This window comes from Capsicum annuum, chromosome 6, assembly GCF_002878395.1.
Source record: "Capsicum annuum cultivar UCD-10X-F1 chromosome 6, UCD10Xv1.1, whole genome shotgun sequence".
Taxonomy (NCBI): Eukaryota; Viridiplantae; Streptophyta; class Magnoliopsida; order Solanales; family Solanaceae; genus Capsicum; species Capsicum annuum.
The window spans coordinates 220,006,725-220,030,417 of NC_061116.1; the positions used below are offsets into that span (position 1 = coordinate 220,006,725).

The following is a 23,693-nucleotide window of genomic DNA, read 5'->3' on the forward strand; positions in this document are numbered from 1 at the left end:
TATGACCCCGTATCGGATGTCGCCTCCGGAGCTCGAGGAACTTAGAAAACAACTCAAGGAGCTGCTGGAATCTGGCCATATCCGACCATCTAAGGCACCCTTTGGAGCTCCGGTCTTATTTCAAAAGAAGAAGGAAGGGACGTTGTGGTTGTGTATTGATTACCGTGCTCTCAACAAAGTCACGGTGAAAAACAAATACCCCATTCCTTTGATAGCTGATTTGTTTGATCAACTGGGGCAAGCCAAAGTGTTCACGAAGATGGATTTGAGGAAGGGCTATTATCAAGTTCGCATAGCCGAAGGAGACGAAGCCAAGACGACTTGTGTGACTCGTTATGGGTCCTACGAGTGGCTGGTCATGCCTTTTGGACTGACCAACGCACCAGCCACGTTTTGCACACTAATGAACAAGATCTTCCAGCAATACTTGGATCAATTCGTGGTCATATACCTGGACGACATTGTTGTTTATAGTAGCTCAATGGAAGAGCACGTTAGACACCTTCAAATCGTGTTTAATGTGCTACGGGAAAACGAGCTATGCGTCAAAAGGGAGATGTGCACTTTTGCACAGCCAAAGGTACAATTCTTGGGCCATACGATCAGCCAAGGGCAGATTCAAATGGATAGCGACAAAGTTGAGGCGATCCGGGATTGGGAGGTTCCAACGAAGGTGCCCGAATTAAGGTCTTTCCTTGGCCTGGCTAATTATTACCGGAGATTTTTCCTTGGATACTCGGATATTGCTGCTCCTCTCACGGATTTATTGAAGAAGAATCGTGCTTGGGAGTGGAATAGTTCGTGTCAAGGGGCATTCGACAACCTCAAGGCAGCCATCATCAAGGAACCGGTTTTGGCTTTACCGAATTTCATGAAACTGTTTGAGGTGCAAACGGATGCATCCGACTTTGCTATTGGTGGTGTCCTAATGCAAGAGGGCCATCCGATAGCGTTTGAAAGCAGAAAATTGAATGATGCGGAGCGGCGCTACACAGTCCACGAAAGGGAGATGACGGCCATCGTCCATTGCCTAAGGACATGGCGTCATTATTTGTTGGGAGCTTGTTTCATCGTCAAGACGGATAATGTAGCGACCAGCTACTTCCAATCACAAAAGAAACTATCGCCGAAGCAGGCTCGATGGCAAGACTTCTTGGCGGAGTTTGATTACTCATTGGAGTATAAATCGAGAAAGGCAAACGTTGTGGCCGATGCATTAAGTCGCAAGGTTGTTTTGGCGGCACTGTTGAGCACGACCAGCTGTGGTGTGCTGGATACCATCAAGGAAGGGATGGAACATGATCCCGTTGCCAAACAACTTCTTGATTTGGCGCGCAAAGGCAAGACCCAAAAGTTTTGGGAAGAGGATGGACTGTTATACACCACCGGAAGGCGAGTGTATGTGCCTAGATGGAAAAATCTCAAGCGCTTGTTGATCAAGGAGGGCCATGACACGACGTGGGCTGGTCATCCGGGATAGAAACGCCTCATGGATTTGTTAGAAGCAGCTTATTATTGGCCTCGCATGAGGGACGACATAGAGGTATACGTTCGCACTTGCCTTGTTTGCCAACAAGACAAGGTGGAACACAAGGAGCTCGGTGGATTACTTGAGCCGTTGCCCACCGCAGAGAAACCATGGGACCATGTCACCATGGATTTTATCATATGTTTGCCTAAATCGGAGGGTTGCGGAACAATCATGGTTGTCGTTGATCGCTTCTCTAAATATGCAACATTCTCAGCTGCCACGTCGAATTGCAAAGCCAAGGAGGCAGCCCGATTGTTTCTCAAAGACGTAGTTAAACTTTGGGGCGTGCCCAGGCATATCATTAGTGATCGAGACCCGCGATTCACTGGATCATTTTGGAAGGAGCTATTCAGTTTGTTGGGGTCGGAGCTACACTTTTCAACCAGCTTCCATCCCCAAACCGACGGACAAACGGAGCGAGTAAATGGGTTACTCGAGTGCTACTTGAGGCACTTTGTTAGTGCCAATCAAAGGGACTGGTCACGGTTGCTCGACACGGCCCAATTCTCATAAATTTGCAACGGAGTGAGGCCACAGGTCGTAGTCCATTCGAGCTTGCAACGGGGCAGCAACCAAACACTCCACAATCCTTACCGGTTAACGCCGGAATGAGGAATCCGGGTGCTTATCATATGGCAAAGGCTTAGGAGGAACAAGTCGAGATGGCAAGGTCGTATCTTGATAAAACAACCCGCAAAATGAAGAAATTCGCTGATCGCAGCCGCCGTCCACTCCACTACCGAATTGGAGACAAAGTGATGGTCAAGCTCAATCCGAGGTAATTCAAGTCGTTGAGGAGCGTCAATCAAAGTTTGATCCGAAGGTACGAGGGTCCATTCGAGATTGTTGCCAAGGTTGGCAAAATTTCATATAAGCTGGACATGCCATCGCATTTAAAGATTTATCCCGTCTTCCATGCAAGCAAATTAAAACCGTATTTCGAAGACAAGGAAGACGTGGAGCGGGGTAAGTCTAGTCGGGCCCAAATCTTCATGACGCCCGCTGCCATGGATAAGCAAATTGAGGACATAATTGATCATCAATTGGTTCGAGGAAAAGGTTGGGGCAATTCAAGTGCCCAATTCTTAGTCCATTGGAAGGGGCAATCGCCCGAGGAGGCATCGTGGGAAAAATATGAGGACTTGTGGCCATTCAAGGAGAAAGTCCACAAATATTTGCAGCTATGTGGCGCCGCGGTCGTCGTCAAATCAGGTGGGGGAGAGTGTGACGCCCCGCGTCACTACCCATTAAATTCATCCCGTTTTGGGCACAATTTCAAGCGTTTCGAGTACATTTCGGAGCCCGACGGGGCTTCCACAACGTCTCGTGACAAGGCCAAGGTGGGGGCATCTTTGGGAGGTCAAAATACAAGCTCGGGTCAACATTTATGGGGCTTTGGAGCCTTGACCAGCTGGACAGAAACTGCACAACAAAAACAGGTTACTAGACAAGGGCCTTTCCACTAGTTCATGGATTGCATGCCCAAATGTAGAAATGTTGACTAACATTTATTGTATCCCTTGACTAAGGGGCATTATATATATCTTGTAAGGCCCTCTTGGGCAGATCATCATACTTGTTTTACTCAAGAAATATAATCATAAAATTGGCTCTTCGGGCCTCCCAAATCGAGTGTCTTCCTTGCTATTTTCCTTTCGAGTTTGTGTGAGTGTTCAAAGGTTCTTGGGGACAGATTTAGAGCTGGTTTAGGACTGAGCTTAGCATCGATATCGAGAGTGTTAAGCTGTCCGCACGCGGCTAAAATTAAGCCCGTGACACTTCGCTCCCTTTCAATAAGTCCTCTTTCTATACTAACAAGAGTACCGTTGTCTTAACTTGGTGTGTGGGTGTTACTCGTTTCTACAACTTGTCAATAAAAGGAAACCCTTTTGTTAAGACGCTTCGTTATTGTTTTTATGACACTCGACATGATATGCAGTTACTTTCCTAGTGCTCTAGCTAAGGGAGGTTTGGGATACATCTTTTTGATTAACTATATTTCTTGTTTGATTAGAGGTATCTGCTAATTTTGAATTATTTTATCCCATCCTTTTATTAAAATGGTATCCCGTATTCCATGTCGCATACCAAAACCCCATCTATTCTAAATTAAGTGATAGCGGAAGAGAAAGATGTATGATAATTTTACGATAAATCAAATAGGTTAGGTAACAATTATTTACTGTTTAATTTTTACAACTTTATCAACCTTAAAACTTTGATAATAACAATTTTTTTTTAAAATAATCAAATATTGCCGAGTGGCAATAGTGTTCGTGATAAACGTAAAATGCGCTTCAGTTCTAAAAGAAACGAAATAGTACTCTCAAGTTTTAATCGTGTGGTTAGCATTTTTGAATTTAAAATAAAAACTCCTATATATATATAAAGATAACCAAGAATTAGGAAGTTCTTTGAAATATATGCTTAAACAAGTATTTTAGATTAGAAGATAAAGTGTTTTAGTTGAAGTTCTTTTAAATTAAAAACTAGAAATTTTGAAAGATAACTGATGGAACATGGAAAGTTTTCCTCTGGAAGTTTTTTATTTTGGTGGAAGTTAAAAGTGCACGTCCCTCATCCCAATACGGTTGTAGGTATCGTTTACGAAAGAAAAGGACACGAAGTAGTGCTACTATTAAAAAAAAAAGGCATAAAATAAGATCAACAAATATAGAAAATCATTGTATATAGATCACCAGTCAGTTCCTCCCCGCACCCCCCTCCAACAGTAAAAAATCTTAGGGAATAATAGAGCAAGGAAAGGAACTCAACAATAAATATAGTACAAATAACTAAAGCTACACACCATAGAACAAGAAGAAGCTAGTGTTCTAAATCGCACAAGCTCATCATATATGCACACACCACGCACAACTATGATACAGGCACAAAATTAGCAGATATTTAACCTGCAGCTGTAGTACACAAAATACAACGCATCCGTGGGGTACCTGAAGAGGCATCCTCATCCTCGTCCTCATCCTCATAATCATCATTAACGCCATTATCATATTCATTATACGAGACAGTCCTCTGGGCAGCACCTCCTGCCTCTTTATTGCCACCAATGGAAATGGTGGATTCCATAAGACATGTTGTATGATAGGCATGACAACAAAAGAATGCAATGATTGATACATTCAGTATAGAAAATGGATCAAAACATATGCAACACCTTCCACCTCCCCTGGTTTTAGACTTAACCTCCACGGATTTCATGCTCATTATTCTCTCTCCCAGATGAGAAGCACTCTTCTCACCCCTGCGGGAAGATGCATCATCTACTTCATCACTCAAGCAAACAGCACGCTTTGCTTCTTTGTAATATTTAACCAACAAATTCATGCAATCAGCCTGGCAGTAAAATCCAAATTGTCAAACAACTTCCCCTGTACAACCTCAAAGGTTATGCGAATCTTCCACAAGATGCCATGGAAGGTAGATAAACATGTACCTTGAGTATAGCATTGCACCCATGTCGAAGAGAAGTTTCTGTCCTGTAGTCAGTCACAATCTTGACCAGACGATCCCTCAGACTGCAAATGAGAGCAATATTGCAATTAGATTCAGGTTGTTGGCTGTAAATGAAATCCAGCAACAAATAGCACTCGGAATTAAAGAATATTGCGTTTTGTCATACAAATACAGAGATGTATTGCATGCAATTTTGTAGAAAGCAAAGACCAATTGCAGATTAAAACAGAAGAGACAGTTTTCCAGACTAACTTACCGAGGTATCTCCAGGCCATTGGGCAACATATTGACAATGTAAAGGGGATCCAGATTCCCTACAGTATGCTCCAACAATACACCAACCTGTAAAAAATAAGATGAAATATAGTAAAGGAAACTTAATCCAAAACATAAAAGAGAACTGTCTGTTTTATCCCGCTTTGTAACGATAATGGGAGAAAAAGGAAGTGATGAACTTACCATTTCAGGCTTATGAAAACTTTGCTTTATCAGTTCTTCCCAGAGTTCATCATCTTGTTGCATGCTTACAAATTCTATGGCCTGCATGTATTTAGTTATAGGGCTTGTCTCATCACCAAATCTGGAAGTAACATGAATACCATAAAATTAGGTTCCAGTACCTCTTCTATATCTCCTAACCTATTAATGATAACAGCAAGCGCTTGTTTTGCATTCCCCATTCTTCCAAGGATGAAAACTTGCTCTTTCAGTAAATCTTTCTTCACACAGGTTTCATAAGCCTGACAAATATTTTCTGTAACAAGGTGAATATGTGTATAAATAAAATAACCAACCAAGCACAGACTGAGATTGTCAGCCATTCATTTTTACCAACCTTCTCCAATGTATAATGCTGGCTGCTTCTAAGAAAGGTAAGTAGCATCTTAGGATCATATTCAGCATACAGCTCAACCTATAGTCATAACAAGAACTATCAAATATGGGACTTTATAGGAAAGACCATAAAGGGATTTAAATTTTAAAAAAAGTGTTGGAGCATCCACGCCACGAAAGGTGACACTATAGCACAAACCAGGCCCAAACTAGCACAAGAAAACATATATTCTTGCTTGTGGAAGACATCTCATCGGATCAGATGTTTTTACTCGCAAGACCTTTTCAGGTTTTGAGTTAACACTTCAAAAGTCAATTTATACAAACCTGCATGTCATGGTAATCCTTTCCAGCATGGGGATTTGCTTCAAATAGTGAATGAAGATAGAGATGCAAAAAGTATCGGTAATCACACTTATCCCTTGCAGCAATAAGCTGTGATACCACTTCAGATGGCGGTATTAAGTCACGCTGATGGATTAACAACAGTACGGCACGCTTGCAGTCAATCATCATTAATTGGACTACCTATCAATCCATATCAAGAGAATTAAGACTGATAGGTTGAGGAATTACCGCTGAATTTTCCAAATGAGACCAAACATACAAAAAAGGGGTTTATTTTTTCTACAAAATAGTAAAATGGTAACTGACCTACTTCTAAAGAAGATACTAAATAACAATGGAAAAAGAATTAGACTTCACTCTCAAATCATGTTAAACTTCAGCCAGTCCAGCATAAATTAATACCTTTTCACGAACAGCATCATGCAAATTATGCTTTTCGATGAAGTCGAATAGATCCGGTTTCATAAGCTGAAAACATCATGAAACAAGAACACAAAATAAAAAATCAAAGTTAAAACACAGAACCACACCCTTTTTTAGAGTGATGCACTTAGTACACATCATGATGATTGTTATAAGTGGAAGCGGCACTTACATCAGCATAAAGAGCAAAAGCTTTATCGTGTTGTCCATCAATTACATATAACTCAGCTAGTGCCTACATGGTATAACTAGCACATTGAGTGAATATACCAAAAAAAAAACATTTTACATGATGTCATAGACAGGAACCTCTATGCACTTACCTCTTTGAGTGGATCAGTCATAGATGAAGTATTAATCTGAGGTTCAATAGCAGAGAAAACAGGTGTTGTAGAATAAATGCGAGGTGGCCAAGATTTGATCGTTGATAACAGATCCTTATGGAAAGATGGATTTGTCGCCAAAGCAACAAGAGCTACCTAAATCACAACAGATACTTCACCAGTTGAGTTTCTTTAGCTGTGAAAGAGAAGACATACCAAGAAGTGAAAGAACAACCATCACAGTAATGTACAGACCTCATAAGCTGTATCACGTAATCTTGGGTTTTCAGTTGGGATATATGGAACCAAAACTGGAAGCTGACGGAGATGTGCAAAGTGGAAAACCCATCTAGTACAATATCCAAATCAAATTACCAAAAGTATACTTCCCAAAGACTGTGATTTTAACAACATTAAATACCTTTCCCATGCGGAAGCTGATCCTCTCAACAACTTTGGACACAAAGATGCCGCTTCAGCATATTTTCTTTCAACAATCAAATGATCAAGGTATCTTGAACCAACCTGATTGGGAGAGACAAACCACAATGAGATTTGTAATTAGTTATGCAAAATTTTATCACATACGAAATGAAAATGGGAAGATCAAGAATTTTCTTGATATAGCAACTATCTAGACATTGAAAATGACAACCAGTCTAATTCAATTGGGATGCCCAGGAACTGAAATGCCAACTGGAAAGAGTAACATGAAGCTCATAGTGTAGTCAATACCCTCAAATAAAAGGGAATTGTTCTATGGTCGATTTTGTAACAAATCAAATATAAAGAAATTTCTAACTGTATCCTGTAAAAAATCTTTCTATACGTGTTATATCTGGGTGTGACCATTTACACCGACTATATACATGGTTATAATTGGGTATAACCACCGACCTTTGATGTCAAAATATGATCACCATAAACGCTTTGTCTTTTTATCTTTGTAATAATGAATTAATAGGAGAAGACAGTGGAGAGCTGGAAATCCCAACCCATTGCCTCGGGTACTCGACCTGATAAAGTGACACAAGAGGACTGCTATTTTCTGAATCAATTTAACCATCTTATAAAAAAAGCATGCAGAAAGAATCCTTCCCCAAAACTTCCCAATCCTTTTATGCATAAATAAATACAACTGAAGAAGAAGTGGAGAGCTATATAGAGCATCATAGCAGGAACTTAATCTTACAGAGCTATATAGAGCATCATAGCAGGAACTTAATCTTACATTCAGCTGAACTTATAAACATTACACCCTTGAGGATTAGAAACCAAATTCAAATTAAATACCTCATCAAGTAGTTCACTCTGACCCTGATTGGCTTCAACTGCTTCTAAAGCTTTCTCATGCCAACCATGCTGGAGAAGCCAATTAATGTGATCCTCTGCATCCCTAACAACCATCTCAGAATATAAGCACATATTAAAATGACAACATTTGCAACCTACATTCCTATATCTGCAATGAGGGAAAGGTTTCCATTTTTTTTTTTGGATAGAAGAGTTGTTACAGATTTGACATCCATCTACAGAAACAAGCACAAAATCATAAATTTCTAGTAGCACAAAGTAAGTAATGAACATGATTTCATTCTCAGATTTTGTTTAAATTAGAAGCCCTCAACAAATCACCGTAGCAAGGATCTGGAGCTTGGATGCAAATCAATCAAACTAAGAACCTTACATATGCAATTGACCTTAGTAGAAATACTAGTTTCCCCTGGATTTTAAATCTGAAAGAAACCTTTATAAGTAAAATTTAGACGTGAACAAAAACAAAAAAATTCAAGCCAAGACACTGCACAAACACACTCTGCAGTTAGGAATATATCCGACTTAGCTAAGGAATGTCTTCATTTATTGGACATTGAGAAACTAGTGTGGCACATATGGTCAGACATTACTTTTACAAATCATTGCATGTTATGTTGACTGAGGAAATCCTGTCCACCCTTGTCCATACTTCATAACATTAACTTTATTAATAAATTATCTATTCTACTCAAGAAAATGAAGAATATACCACAGAAAAAATCCCGTTTTATCTTAATGAAAAGAAAAAATGATAATAATGTATATAATAATAATGTATATAACAGAAACTTCAAAACCATATGAAGAAACAAAAAGAGCTTACCCACCTTGGTTTTGCAATAACCACATCCTTTGGGGACACAATATAGTATAAGGGTTCATCACCAGCAGCCCATTGACCTCCTGCGTAGCTGCTACCTATAATCATTTGGACATGTTACCTTGTCCCATAAGAACTCTCATAGCAAGCCCATGTGAAATGGAAGACAAAATTGAGGAAATAGCTACCGTCCAACAAACAGTACCAGAGAATGGAGCATGAGCCAGAGAATAGTCTTTGGCCTTGTAATGCTCAAAACCGTGTACAGGAAGAGCGTCCGTTGCGAGCTCATCATTATTCCATGTCACAACTCGCACTTCTGGTCTTTGGGCATTTCCCTGTTAGATATTCGAAAAGTCCAGCAATTACTACTATAAAAACTTGATAAAATAATAGGGGTGTTCGTACATCTAGTGTCCAAACCTTGAAGTTCAGCAAAATGCCTTCAACTCTTCAAGAAAAACCCATATACAAGTGAAGGAACAGAATGTTATATAATTCATTCATTCACATATGGTTTCATATGTTAGAAAACTGCAGACGTGACTATTAAGATGGCTAACGTTTACATGGCTAGGGTAGTTGAATGCCTCTTTCCTCTATTTTTATTATTTAATTTTGAGATATTAACCCTCCTCAACTTCTAATATACTAATAAATCCTTCCAAATCAATGCACTGAAGTGAAACCTATTAAGTTTTTCATCCAAATAAACAACAAGTGTAACCCCATTTTAGTTTTGAGATGCAAGAATTCTTGCCAAACTGAGCTGCATGTGGACTAGATTAGCAGTCTTACTAAGTACTAAGGAGACCCCGTCAACGGCACAGATGCTCCCAGCCTTTCAACAGAAAACCCAACCTGACCCCTATCAACTTAATCCAATTCTCTTTTCACTTTTTTTTTTTTGGTTGGGGGGGAGGGGGGTTGAAAGTTAAAAGTGTCTTTATATGAAAATTAGGTTGGAGTTAAAAGTTTTCAAATTTAGAAATGGATTCAAAATGCTCAATTTGAATTGTGAGTCTTAACATAACAGAAGATGCAAAAGAATACTATGAATTGCTTAAATTATCATGTTCTATTCCTCAATCTTTTTGACTAGTCGAAAATAGTACTTGTGGTTGAAAAACTCAATTAAAGGAGATTACAGGTACACAGAGGTAGTATACCATCACCTTCATCACATTATGAATCACACATACATGTTGAGTGCATGAGAGCATTTCACCAAACATTAAGTAGAGCAAGCAATGAGATTGATCCATATAGGAAAAAGGGCCAAGTATAAAGCGATTTGATCCACAAGTCAAGTTCAGAGTCAAAAAACAGAAAATGAAACAATTACCTGTCTGGAGGGAATAGTGCTGCTGAAGTCTTTCTCTCCATCTTCTTCACCCGGAATATAAGCTAGAACAACCAAAGAATCACCAAAGGGAGCAATTCCTGAAATCAAATAGGTGGTTTGGAAAGATGCCACTATATCCACCTGATTCAGACTAGACATAGGCATATGCTTGTATGTCCCATTCACGCCTTTGTTTTGAGTTGTTCTTATCAATGCAATTTTCACAGAGGTTCCCCAACCAATGACCAAAAGACTGTCATCCTGAATTTCATTGTAAATCAAGAGAATGGCCAGAATAATCAAAAGTAAGACACATGATAACTGAGACCCAAAAGAGTACAAGTACGTTCTTTCTTATTGAGAAAAAGATTAAGAGCGCCATTATAATCATATTCTTCTTTCAAAACATGTAGGAAACGCCTACACAAAGTAGCAGTACTGAATTGCATTTTCACGCTTCTCGATCTCTACTAAGTAAGAAATATAGCTCAAGTATGAGTAATCCACAGATATGGTAGGTGATCATAAGTTGCACGAGAGTTTTAGATCCAACCTGCCAAACAATATGTGGGAGCAGCAGTTCAGGGCGTGGAATCCCACGAGGTCTTTCAATGAATGTTATACGTTGATCATTGGCAGCATCATAGACTTTAACTCCTGTATCATTTGCCCATGCAACAAGGCTAGTTCTCCACTTCACCGCATGAATTGGACCTTCACCAGAGTGTAAAACCTGCCAAATAAAAGTACACGAGGAATAATCAGAAGACTTCCCAGGTACTTTCAATTTTTTCAATATAGAAAAATGCAGGTAAATGATTACCACAAAAAAGTATACAACAAACCTGGTCACGATAGCCTAGCCACTTCTTAACATTTAAATACAAATGTCCTGCCAAACCACCAGTAACAAATCTTCTGGAAGATTTTCTAGCATAGTCTGGGTCTAGAGCAATGGCCTTCATTGGTCGGTGATACTCAAATTTCATCCTCTCATCAGTAAAGAGACTATTTATTACAACAGAACCATCATCAGAGCAGCTACCGACGAATTCTCCTTCTGTGTCAAAGCAAAGGTCATTGACAGCAGCAGTGTGAGCAGCAAACTCCTTAACCTGTAATAGTTGAAGTTGCAAAACATACAAATAAAAACAAGTCAATTCTTGACTAAAGAAATCTTAAATCAAATAAAGGAAGCTAATTGTGTACATAGACAATAAAGAACATTCTTGGATATCTTCTGAATATACTTGCAAAATGCTTCTAGAAGCTATATTACCTATTTGTTTTATGATACAATATCAAGCTAAACAGAGAAAGAAAATTTCTTTGAAAGACCGGAAAGTTATTTACATATTTTACAGAATAATCTTAGTGATAATGTTATTGTTGATGACATAGTGTAAGGAATAGGAAGCTTCTTTTTTTCAAGTAGCTCAAAACATATGAAACCGTACTATATGATTTGTAAAATAAGATTTTATTCCTTTTTTTCTCTTTAGGCATGGTCTAGAAGCCTGTACAATATTGGGTAGCAACATAGGTAGTTTCTGAACAGGTGACAACCTTATGACAACCTGACCAAAGTTCTTCTTTGTGTATACAACTATTCCCACTTCTTTCTAATGGCTCTGACAGCACTGTTTTTCCTTTCGACAATCACTGAAATGATTTAAGCATTTCCAAATGGGGAATCAAGAACGGAACTTGTCCATACCGCAACGACTACTACCACACCTCAAAACAGGTTTCTTTAGGTCTCTCTGTGACAGTCCTCCGCTTTCCAAAGTCAATCTGCTAATAAAATGTAACTTAAGTAGACAACTCGAGCTTTCTAATAGCGAGAACTACTTTGAAGGAAAAAACAGATTTTGTTACTTCTCTAGATGCTAACAAATGAATGAAAATCTTCAACTGACAATAAATGCAATGAGGCAGCCATTTGCAATCTATCTAGTGGCTACAAAGTCGCTAGAGTAACATTAGGCTGTGGCTGTACTTTCTCACAGGAAACATCACAAAATTTGCTTTTTAAATTAGACTTCTGCAAAATCTGAGCTATAAAAGTTTATGCACTACCTACTCTAAAGTGTGTCTTGGATAAGTCAACCATCAAGGAAGTCCCTATCATTCTCTAGGCCTCTCGGTGTACCGTTCAAATAGACTTCCCAATGAAATCCCTACCCTGAACTTCGAGCATAATAGACCGACCACAAGAGTCTATTGTAAAACATGACAACAACTTTATCAGTTACTCCAACGCAGAAAATGGTGCCTTAATAACACAAAACTATCCAATCAAAATACGCAAATCTTATCTAAATCACAATAGACACAATTAAACTAAAGCAAAAAAAAAAAAAAAAAAACTCACTAGAATCAGAGCAAAAGTGATCAATGCTTCATAGGCAATTGAAATTGAATTCAGTAGTTTCAGTATAACTCAAAATTGAATTAAGGAGGAAGAAATAATTAATGACCTGATTACCAAGGAAATCGAGAATGTGAACAGCTCCACCGTGTGTACCAAGAGCGATCATCCGTTCAGCGACGGCAATACACGTGGCAGCATCAGAAGACAGAAGCGACGGTACACTTGCGCCCATTCTCTGATACTTCAACCTCGGTTCATCCTCTTCTTCCTCCTCTTCCTCTTCTTCATCGGAATCTTCTTCTTCCTCTTCTTCTCGCTCATCGTCTCCGTCGATTCCATTTTCCGATGGCTTTGGAGACATTTCGATGACTGTTTACCGCCGGAGTAGAATTATTAAGAAAGAGAAAGAGAAATTATTTAAGATCTGTTGTGTGGAAATTGAGCTGCTTTTCAAAAGAAGAAACCTTTTGCGCCAGTTAAACAGTTTATTATTTTCGGCATATAATGCATAAAAGGAGTCGTTTGGTAGCCTCAATAAGAAAAATAGTTTTGAAATAAAATTTAAAATTAAATTTATCTCATATTTGCTATGAAGTATTAATTAATTAAAGTAAAAAAATAAAAATATCCAAAAATTAACTAGTTTATAGTATAAATATAACTTTTTTTACTGTGCCAAAAAAACTTTTCCATTTATTAAATTATTTATACTATATGATGACTATTTCATATGAAAGATGGTATAATACATACCTGCTTATTCAATGTGGTTTACCAAAAACCTCCAAATATGCCCTTTTAATTTTTGGAGGAAAAAAAATAAAAAAAGAATTACTTGTATAAAATTAAATAAGTATTAACATTATCTATGTAGGATGTTCATTGATCATATAAAATATTATATATGATGTATGTGTCTATTTATTTAATTTTATACAAATTTAATTATGTTTATTTATAAAAGGAGGGAGTAGTAAATTATTTACAAGAAAACAAAGGAAAGATGACGAATTATGATTACCATTTACCACCTGTCCGTTTGTTAGTGCTTAATCCTTCTATTTTTTCAATTTAAAATTAATTTTGGATAGTGGGAATTAGGAATGTTTCTTGTTTGTTTTGCAAATGTCTTTTTCTTCTTGTCAATTAGAGTTGTCGTGTCAGTTGATAATCAACTTTTGGTAATGCAGAATGAGTTAATTATCTAGTGAATGAGGTTTAAGTAGTTTTGAGAAGATAATGACATCAAAATATGAAAGGGACTTAGACTGATTTTTTATACTTTCAAATGGAGCAATCTTTTTCCTCGGGGTCCAAAATAGAAAAAAAGAATTCTTCAAGGCAATTAGATATTGTATTCATAGAACATCTGATGTGACACTGATAATAATACTTGAAAGAAAATTTATTGAAACAATCTGGAAATGATCTCATTTTGGTCAAAGTGATTGAAAAAACTTTTTGAGTGTCAAAGGAGTTACATGTCCTGTTTAAAATGTGAATGGAAGTATATTTCTTAAATTTAAAAAGTTAATAGGGGTTATGTGAAATTTATTCAGCTTTTTAGCCTGCTTGAGTTCTTCCACAGTTTTATAAATCATAGTATAAATCAAGTAATTGATGCATTCCCTTTACTTTTCTCTGTATAAAAAGTGTTGGTTTGAGCTATTTATGAATAGAAAAAGAAAAGGTACTTCTAACGTATTCAAACTCAGCTTCAATTTTTCAAAAGCTCAAAACAAACAATATATAAGATTATGTCATTCATCTCATTTTTAGGCTAAGATTATGTCATGCATCTCATTGCAAGATAAAATTGCGTACAATACATCATTGTAGGCCCTTCTTCGAACCCTGTACGTGGAGGAGCTTTAGTGCACCCAGTTGTACTTTTATGTCATTCATCTCATTCGCAGGCTAAGATTGGCCACTGTAATTTCTAAGACTAAAGGATTTGGACCTTTTTGATGTCAAGATTGTCCAAAATGATTGCTTAAATGGGCTGGTCTAGGGTGCCATCAACACATGGGCCCAAGCCTATTTTCACTTAGTCAAAATCCTTTTTGAAGTCCAGGTTGTCCGAATGATTGCTTTAATGGGCTGGACTAGACTTGCCACAAATAAAAGCCCAATTCTATCTAGTCAAAGCCCTTTCAGGATCGGGAAATATACATATGTTAACATACTTAAGTACTTAATTATAAAAAATAGCAATACTTTTCCCTAATTACATTCTATGAGTAATTATGGGACCAGAAAGCAAGACGTACAAGATATGCTGCACTTTTGTGGGATTATGGAACCAAAAAGCAAGACATAAATGCTCATAGTGATGTCGAAGCACCTTTGAGGCCTCCAAGGTAAAGTAGAATAACTAGTGTAATTGAAGTTTTTGATGTATGATGAATGATGAATTGATTACTTTACATAGTTTAGACGCTGGTTTATGGATGTAGGTACTGATTATACAAACTAATTTTGATGTTTTGAAGTGGTTATAATTGTAGGTTATAATAGTACTAATTCAAGTTTAATACGAGTCTTTTATGCTGTTCTTCATTTTACTGTGTGATTTTGTTAAAAAATACATATGTATTGTTCATATTATGCTTAAAATACATGTGCAGGGATTTTTATGCCTAAAAAATACATATGTATTGTTTTTAGATGAGAAAAATGCATATCCAATGTTATGCCTAAGCATTCCAAAAATATATCTGAAATTTTTAGTTTAAAAATGTCAATGTTATGTTAAAATACATATGCAATGCTAAAAAATATGTAAGCATTATAAATAAAATTTAGCATAAAAATACATATGCAGTGTTAATAATAAATTTTTCTAAAATACATATTGTTCATAACTAATATTTATTTTGATATATGTCCAATTAATATGATTATAAATGAAAACTAAAATTAAAGATAATTTTATACTTTTAATATAATTCTGTAATTTATGGTGAGATTTTATTTTACATAAATACATATGCAGTGTTAATATTTTTTATTAAAAATACATATGTATTATATATTTAAATATATTTTTATCATATAAACACATATGCTGCGCTAAGATTTTGAAATTCAAACATAGATTTGCAGAATATGTCATATGTGGCTAAATCAATTAACAATTACTAACCAAATAAATTTTTGGTTAATCAAAGTTACCAACTTTAACCTAAAAAGTATATTCAATGCTAAAAATACATGTGAACTGCACATTCAAAATACATATGCAATGTTCAGATCTTTCAATATATACATATGCAAAATTCAGATTTAACTGTGTTCACTTGTCAAATGATGATTAAAAAAATAGTTCAAAGTTTATAAAAAATGAAAATAAAATTTTAAGTAATAATACGGAAAGAGAAATGTTTGATTTTCGATATTTCCTACATGAACGTCTATTATGACCCTTAGCCCCACAACCACCACATGAGTTGATGTTCTTCTTTCCAAACATATCCCGACCTGATTTTTCACGATCCTTCTTCGCAGGTTTTCCTGGAGGTCTTTTGTATTTTGGAGGCAGTACTATTTCACCGAGTACGCTCTCTAGAATTAGCTAGTCATCTTTGTGTGGCAATGAGTAGATGGGAACATCATATGTTTTCAAAACAGTTTTTGGTTTAAACAAATCACAATAGTATGACCCCTTCTCAAAATTCTTCTTCTCCAACACCGCACAAACATGTGCACATGGTATCTGATCTAGTTGAAATTGATTACATGAACATTTTTTTTCTTTGAGGCTAATAATGTAGTGTTTTTGTTTGTCGTGTACCGTGTATAAATATTCTATGGCTGGTACAACCTGATACAAAAATAAAAAGTTTAATGATATGCTACAAAAAGATGAAATTCATATTTATACGATATGTTGTAAGCACACCAACATTTTTTCAGAAAAAAATACATATACAGAGTAAAAATACATATGAAGAGTACATAATATTTTTCTTGCTTAACTTTTTTTTTTAAAAAATGTTTCCATTCATTTAGCACTTAATGGAAGTTATTCTATTAATTATTTTTTTTCAGAAGTATAAATTTCAAAAATGTAAAAGGTCATACCGTCATACGAGTACACAAAGCCTCGTTCTCTTTGAATACGTCATAAAACTTTTCAATGAGTGGTGTGAAGGTATATGAAGCCTGTTGCCTATTTTCGCAGTCTCATTTTACAAACAATAATCGAACCTCCTCAAGAAAATCATAAATTGGCAGTTCTTTAGCTAATACAAGTACTTCATTTATTGACTCCGCAATGTTTGAAGTCAAAGTCCACCCTCGATTAAATGTTGCATAGGACCTAGCTCACTTTTCGTAACCAGCCAATTCCAAATAATTCTTCACCCTAATATCAACTGCCTCAATTTTTTCCATTAACATTTGAAATTCTGACTTTGAATATGATTTGACCATTGTATAAAAGATCTCCGACAATGCATCGTGTGACTTTCTGTAAAGTTTTTTAACATTCCCCCATAGATGTCACATACATGCATAATGTGAAATATCGTTGTACACATCGCTAACAACCTTTATGATGCTTGGATTCCTATCAGAAACAACACACATGTTTTGTCTTTCTCTATACGCTTCCTTTAGATTCTGAAAGAACCACGTCCATGATGCATCATTTTCAGAATCAATCACACCATATGCCAGAGGGAATATATGACCTGTATATACAAAATAATTATGCACAGTAAAATAAAATTACACATAGAAACTACATATGTATTTATTATATATACAGGTAATTAAAACTGTATATTTTATCAAATAAATGGTATCAATTACATATAATAAAATTTAGACACACATAACCATAAAACATAATTATTTTTAGATATTTTAATTCATGAAACTTTGAAACTCTAGGTAATTTTATATATATATATATATATATATATATATATATATATATATATATATATATATAGTATATATATATATTTTTAGGCGATACGCAGAAATGCAAAAACATACAACAAGTTTTACAATATAATTATTACAAATTCATACTAACCTGCTCCATTCATTGTACATGATGTTACAAATGCCCCAGTATACATTTCTCTCAGATGACTAGCATCAACAATTACGATCGGTCTACAATGATCGAATCCCTTAATGAATGCATTTAGAGCAATAAATACATACAAGAACTCATTCTCATCTGTCTTCTTCATTCTTATATGTGACTTTGGATAAGTAGTATTCAGTACATATAAGTATGATAGCAGTTTCCCATAAGATGCTGATGGCTTACCCCTTAACTCTTCTAACGCTCTTTCTTTTGCCCTCCAATATAAAGTGTATGTTAGATCCATACCAAAATCTTCCTTCATGTCATTTCTAATTTCTGTTGCACTGTATTTTTTTTTGTGGTTCTTGAATTTTTGTTTAACAATACCACCTATCAACAAACTAGTAGCATGCACCTTTGGATAGATCTTGTCCTTCACCAGGCATGTATGTTGAGGTCCGAATTCTCTTATTCTAAACATTCGAGTTTCTCCCATTCCTGATGCACCCATTAAAAACTCGCATTTTCTTGATTTGCAAAACAACGTATACCTGCATCCCACATAATTTAGTATTTTGAAAATACATATCCAAACTAATATTAAACAACAATAGAGTGATATAGAATATACGTACGTTTTCTTACTTGACCTTTTACTTCGTGTTTGAAACTTATCCCTAATTGAATAGTCCTTCATGACTGACTTCAAAATTTTTTTTTCTCAAGTAAACCTAGTCTTCCTCAACATGTTTATGATGTGGATATGAGATAATCAACTCCACAGTATCCATTTCAAATACATCTAATGCTTGTGTATCTTTACAAACCACCAAAGCTCCTTCATTTGTTGTATTTATCAGTGTTTGAATGTTGTCACAGTTGGTTATTCTTTCAGCAACACACATAGAAGAACTAGCCACGTTGCTCCCTACAACTTTCTCTAAAATGCTTACATATAAAGTAAGACAATTCATGTCTTGTATCTACTTTTTCTGAAATATAAACACCTTTAAACCCATATCATTATGTGTTTCTATCTGCCCTGCATTAGCAGTAATTTGATATTCCACTAGAATACGTTTCCTCATTAAATCCACACTTAAGTGAGATGCCAATTCATCGTGCAGCTCAATAAATGTTGCTGATGTGCTCAACAGTATAGCATCAGTGATATATTCTTCGTAGTTTTTTTCATACGTCCACCGACCAGAGTGCTTCACAAGCACTGGTATGCTTCCCATTTCTACTTGATTTAACCAAAAAATAAACAAATATAAACATATTGTCAAATTATAACTTGTTAAAACAAACACTTTTCAACTTTAACTGCAAACAAACTTACACAACCAACATCTCCCTTCAAAAAAAAAAAATTAAACAAAATTTGTTTAACGTAAAATACAAACACAAAAACTATTAAACCAAATACAGAAACTACTGAATCAAACCGAAGAAAAATTTGTATAAAGTATATTATCAGCAAAAACAGTTATACTATCAAATTCTGACAATATAACCAAAAACTACATATGCAGTGTTAACATTGAGCTGTTCAAAAATACATATGCAGTGTTAACATTAAACATATCAAAAAAATACATATGGAACATACCTAAATTAAATTTTGAACTATGTAAATAGAATTTCATCACATTCAGCAGCTCAATTAAATCATCCATTGAGCAATGATTTTCATAAAATAATTGAATTAAATTCAACTCGAAATTTGTTTCACTTATTTTCATAATCGGTTATACAAAACTCTGAAAATATACTACAAAACTTCACAACTTTATCAATTGTTAAATCGATCAAAATAACAACAACCAATACTGAAATAAATAGTCGATCAATGAAATCTAAAATACTGAAACAACTAATAAACTGAATTTTTGCAACGAAAAATTTCAATTTTGAAGGTTTTTGTTATATATGTTGAATTTCCTCTTGCTTTGATTAAAAATCGAAACTAAATAGGAGCATCAGTAATGGCTGAAACAAAAAATCCAACCAGAAATACTTAATGATTACTTACCTTAAACAACAATAACGGATGAATTTTCAACTGATAGTTGAATTCGAACAATTTGAACTGAGGAATCTATAATTGGATTTGATTCAAGGAAATTAATGCTTCGTTTTGAAACTAATGTTGAATTCGAAGAAGATACTGTAGAATTTCATATGAACAATAGCAATGGTTGAACATAAAAACACGGTTGAATTAGACGAAATTTCTCATAAAAATGAAAAGCATATTTTGATTTTTTTTCTCAGATGAACTCGTTAATTTTGAAAACTGAAATTTGAAATTTGATCAATGATAACAACAACAACAACAACAACAACAAACCCAGTGTATTCCCACTTTGTGGGGTCTGGGGGGGGTAAGATGTACGCAGTCCATACCTCTACCTCTGATGAAGTAGAAAGGCTGTTTCCGAAAGACCCCCGGCTCAAGTTACGAGATATCAAACAAACACATAGTACAGCACAGAAGCAGATGACATAACATAGATACTGCAGCCATAAGGAATATAAAACAGAGTAAAGCAGGAATGCAGGAATATAAAGCAGAGGAAAGCACACAGATTCGTAACAAACATAGAACACGGAACACGGAACAGAACATTGAATACGGAATCATACCAGGAATACACCCCCACCAATTACCTCCCTACATTAGCGACCCGAACAGGCCCTAATCCTCTGCCGTAATTCGCGTCTTCCAGACCTTCCTATCTAGGGTCATGTCCTCGGTAAGCTGTAACTGTTCCATGTCCCGCCTAATCACCTCACCCCAGTACTTCTTCGGTCTACCCCTACCCCGTCTAAAACCATCCAACGCTAGCCTCTCACACCTACGGACCGGGGCATCCATGCCCCTCCTCTTCACGTGTCCGAACCATCTCAATCGTGCTTCCCGCATCTTACACTCCACTGAAGTCACCCCAACCTTCTCCCGGATAGTCTCATTCCGAGCTCTATCCCTTCGGGTCAGTCCACACATCCAGCGCAACATTGAAATTTGATCAATGATGTTAAGCTAAAATGGAAGTCGTGTGATTGAAGTTATTTTAACGGAAAAGGAATCTACAAAATTAATTAATTGGTAATTATACCATATTTATCTCAACAAATTTCAGTTATTTAAGGGAGGTAAAATTAGTTGTATATGTATTTTTATAGCACCAATTTTTAAAAATACATAATACAAGTTGCTACAAAATTTAATTATGAAACTGTTGCTACAAAATTAATAATTAGGGTCTCAAGTATGTCATTTCTGAATTTTGCCCTTCAGGATAATACCCCCAATGACCGTGAAATTGGTGATCCAGAATTTTTGACCTGCTCCACGGGATAAACCTTCAAGTTCTGTTCTAATGTCAGAACTTACATGGAACAAAGGAATCAAAAGTTCAAAACCGTCCACCTCCAAGATCATTTATGAAGGTTGATTTATGTAAAAGTCCCTTTTTAGGTTATTATTTTGATTTTGTTCTTATTTTTAAAAGTTCTGTAAATATAATTCTTGAAAAATTATCCTTCAAGACAACGTTAGATGGGACTAATATTACTCATATATTGCTCAACCTTATAGAGAAAACATTGAATTTCCGTTTAACGCATACATAACTTACAAAATTTTAGACTGTGAGCTCACATTTTCTCATGAAAAAACGGTTTGGGAAAATCAGATCTTTAAGCCGCAATTTAAATGGTGCACAAGTTTCAAGAGAAATATAAAGAGAATCTTTTTTTTTTTACATAACTATCCAAAAAGGGACAATAGGTGAAAGTTTCAATGTTTTAGAGAATCAAAATTGTCCATACAGAAGCCATTATCTGCTTGTTAACGAAATTACTCCTATTGGGATTACACTTATTGGTATTCGGTGCATATAATAAGTCAATACATATATGATATGTATTTAAATTTAGAGTTTTTATTACTTAATCATGATTAATTAATATATATTATGGAGGAACTATGCTCAAATAGTTTAAAAAAAAAAAAGTGGTTGGTTCTTTCCATTCAGAAACGGAAATCAATGGATTCTAATATATGTTAGGTTGTGATATGTGCATCTACACTTGGCCCACAACTAGGGGTTTCCAATGCTTCTAGTATTGTATTTTTCCTAGATATATAACGCAAGTAGGAATCCTTTTGTCAACTTTATATTATTGCTCCAAATATGATTGGTTCTCTCCCTTGAAAAATTTATTTGGATTTAAACATATACAACATTAGTGTGTATACTTTTATATTATCAGTGTAGTTTGATATATTATAACAAACTAATTACTACTATTTAACCATGTTAATGATCAATTCTTATCATAAGGACATGCCAAATTGCATAAATATTTTTTACATCGTAAATCAAACTGATAATCCACTGACTTTTCTCCGAGATTGAATATAGAATTCTTGTTGTGAGGGAATTTGCCAGGTAGGTTATAGTTTAAATAGAACCCTATCCCATCTTGCAGTCCTGAACAAAGGTTCTATATGAAAAATAGGCTTCACGAAAAATGATTGGAATGAGATCTCTCATACAAAAGAATATGGATTAAACCTACTCAGCTCAATGTGCTGCGTCGAATCTTATTTGAAAAAATAACAACAAAAGTAAAGGAGAGAGCAAAAAAATCTCTATTATTAGTAATAGTCTATATTATAAGAGAAATATAGATCTAGTGATCAGTACCATACAATCATTGGTTAGATTAGTTTTGTTATAAACTAATAAAGAAGAAAAGTAGAGAGAATAGAGAGAGTAATTGTTATTTTTCTTAAGGGATTCTTATTTCTCTTGAGAGAGAATTACGATGAAGCAAAACCCTTTTATTTATAGGGAAAAACTAACTTTGGGTTTGTAACTTTTCTATAAATAGACATACACAATATATCATAAAGTAGGTATTTACTATATATGGTAAAATAGACATTCACTATATATGGTATATTTATAACACTCCCCTTTGAATGTCTAATTGATAGATAATGTGTCTCGTTAAAACATTACTAGAAAAAACCCAGTGAGAAAAAAATCTAGTGAAGGAAAAAGAGTACACATCTCTAACAATATGCATATAGGTTGCTTCATTAAAAACCTTACAAGGAAAACCCAGTGGGACAAAATCTCGTAAGGAAAAAAGAGTACAACGCGTATTAACTCCCCCTAAGAAGAACATCTTTGAGCCTTTGCATCCTTATCTTGTGAATTATCTTCTTGAAAGTTGTAGTTGGAAGAAACTTGATTAATAAATCAGTCATATTATCACTTGAATGAATCTGTTGCACGTTAATATCACCATTCCTTTTGTAGCTCATGTGTATAGAAAAGCTTTGATAAAGTGTAACCAACAAGATCGAGACTACAATCTTTAGAGTAAAATAAGTCCATTTATTGGATCTCATTTCGATGTCTCCTAGTAGGAGCAAAACTATACCTTGCTAACAAATTGATCGAAAAATGCTATGTCATGCCTTGTAGTATTTGCAAGATACATTAGTGCACCAATTTTACTAAGATATGATACTTCATAACAAAGGTGTTCCTCTTTTTTTTTTCTTGAGGTCGGAATGAATCCTTATTCAATTATGCATGTTTCTCATTTAAACCAATATTCTATTGTTTTTGAAAACTTTCCAAGAGTTTTAATAATTTTCAAGCTATAAGCTTATACAATATAAGGATTCTAAATAAGTTTTCCAGAATTTTTTATATGCTTCAAACATTTTGAATGCTTAGAAAGTTTTCATTTAAATTTTGTCAAGTAACAATATTCAACATTTCATATGTTACATCTTCAAGTGTCTGGACTGCAAATCAAATAAGTTTTA

At 35.3% G+C, this 23,693-nt stretch overlaps 2 protein-coding genes across 2 annotated transcripts; both read right to left on the minus strand.

Moving 5' to 3' along the window:
* Window positions 1-4,190: 4,190 nt before the first annotated feature.
* Window positions 4,191-13,311, minus strand: LOC107875622 (vacuolar protein sorting-associated protein 41 homolog). Its single transcript, XM_016722406.2, has 19 exons — window positions 12,899-13,311; window positions 11,264-11,533; window positions 10,972-11,151; window positions 10,419-10,679; window positions 9,279-9,411; window positions 9,081-9,171; window positions 8,230-8,332; window positions 7,358-7,461; window positions 7,192-7,285; window positions 6,937-7,092; window positions 6,786-6,848; window positions 6,593-6,658; window positions 6,170-6,370; window positions 5,844-5,921; window positions 5,629-5,748; window positions 5,468-5,548; window positions 5,265-5,350; window positions 4,989-5,070; window positions 4,191-4,888 (listed from the first exon to the last, which is right to left on the minus strand). Exons 1-19 carry the CDS (start codon window positions 13,151-13,153, stop codon window positions 4,439-4,441), a joined length of 2,874 nt encoding a protein of 957 aa, XP_016577892.2. The 5' UTR covers window positions 13,154-13,311; the 3' UTR covers window positions 4,191-4,438.
* Window positions 13,312-17,295: 3,984 nt separating this feature from the next.
* Window positions 17,296-18,347, minus strand: LOC124899636. The gene is made up of 2 exons (XM_047414596.1): window positions 17,837-18,347; window positions 17,296-17,486 (listed from the first exon to the last, which is right to left on the minus strand). The coding sequence occupies exons 1-2, from the start codon at window positions 18,345-18,347 to the stop codon at window positions 17,296-17,298; spliced, it is 702 nt and encodes a 233-aa protein (XP_047270552.1).
* Window positions 18,348-23,693: the final 5,346 nt, after the last annotated feature.

What these genes read in the sequence shown, in the direction of transcription:
- LOC107875622 (XM_016722406.2), bottom strand. Translation starts at nt 13,153, where the DNA reads ATGTCTCCAAAGCCATCGGAAAATGGAATCGACGGAGACGATGAGCGA. An exon ending in GGCTCATGCTCCATTCTCTG is followed by an intron (nt 9,172 to 9,278) that starts GTACTGTTTGTT and finishes AAATGATTATAG; the next exon opens with GTAGCAGCTACGCAGGAGGT. An exon ending in TACGTGATACAGCTTATGAG is followed by an intron (nt 7,093 to 7,191) that starts GTCTGTACATTA and finishes GTTGTGATTTAG; the next exon opens with GTAGCTCTTGTTGCTTTGGC.
- LOC124899636 (XM_047414596.1), bottom strand. Translation starts at nt 18,347, where the DNA reads ATGGGTGCATCAGGAATGGGAGAAACTCGAATGTTTAGAATAAGAGAA. An exon ending in ATGTACAATGAATGGAGCAG is followed by an intron (nt 17,487 to 17,836) that starts GTTAGTATGAAT and finishes TTGTATATACAG; the next exon opens with GTCATATATTCCCTCTGGCA.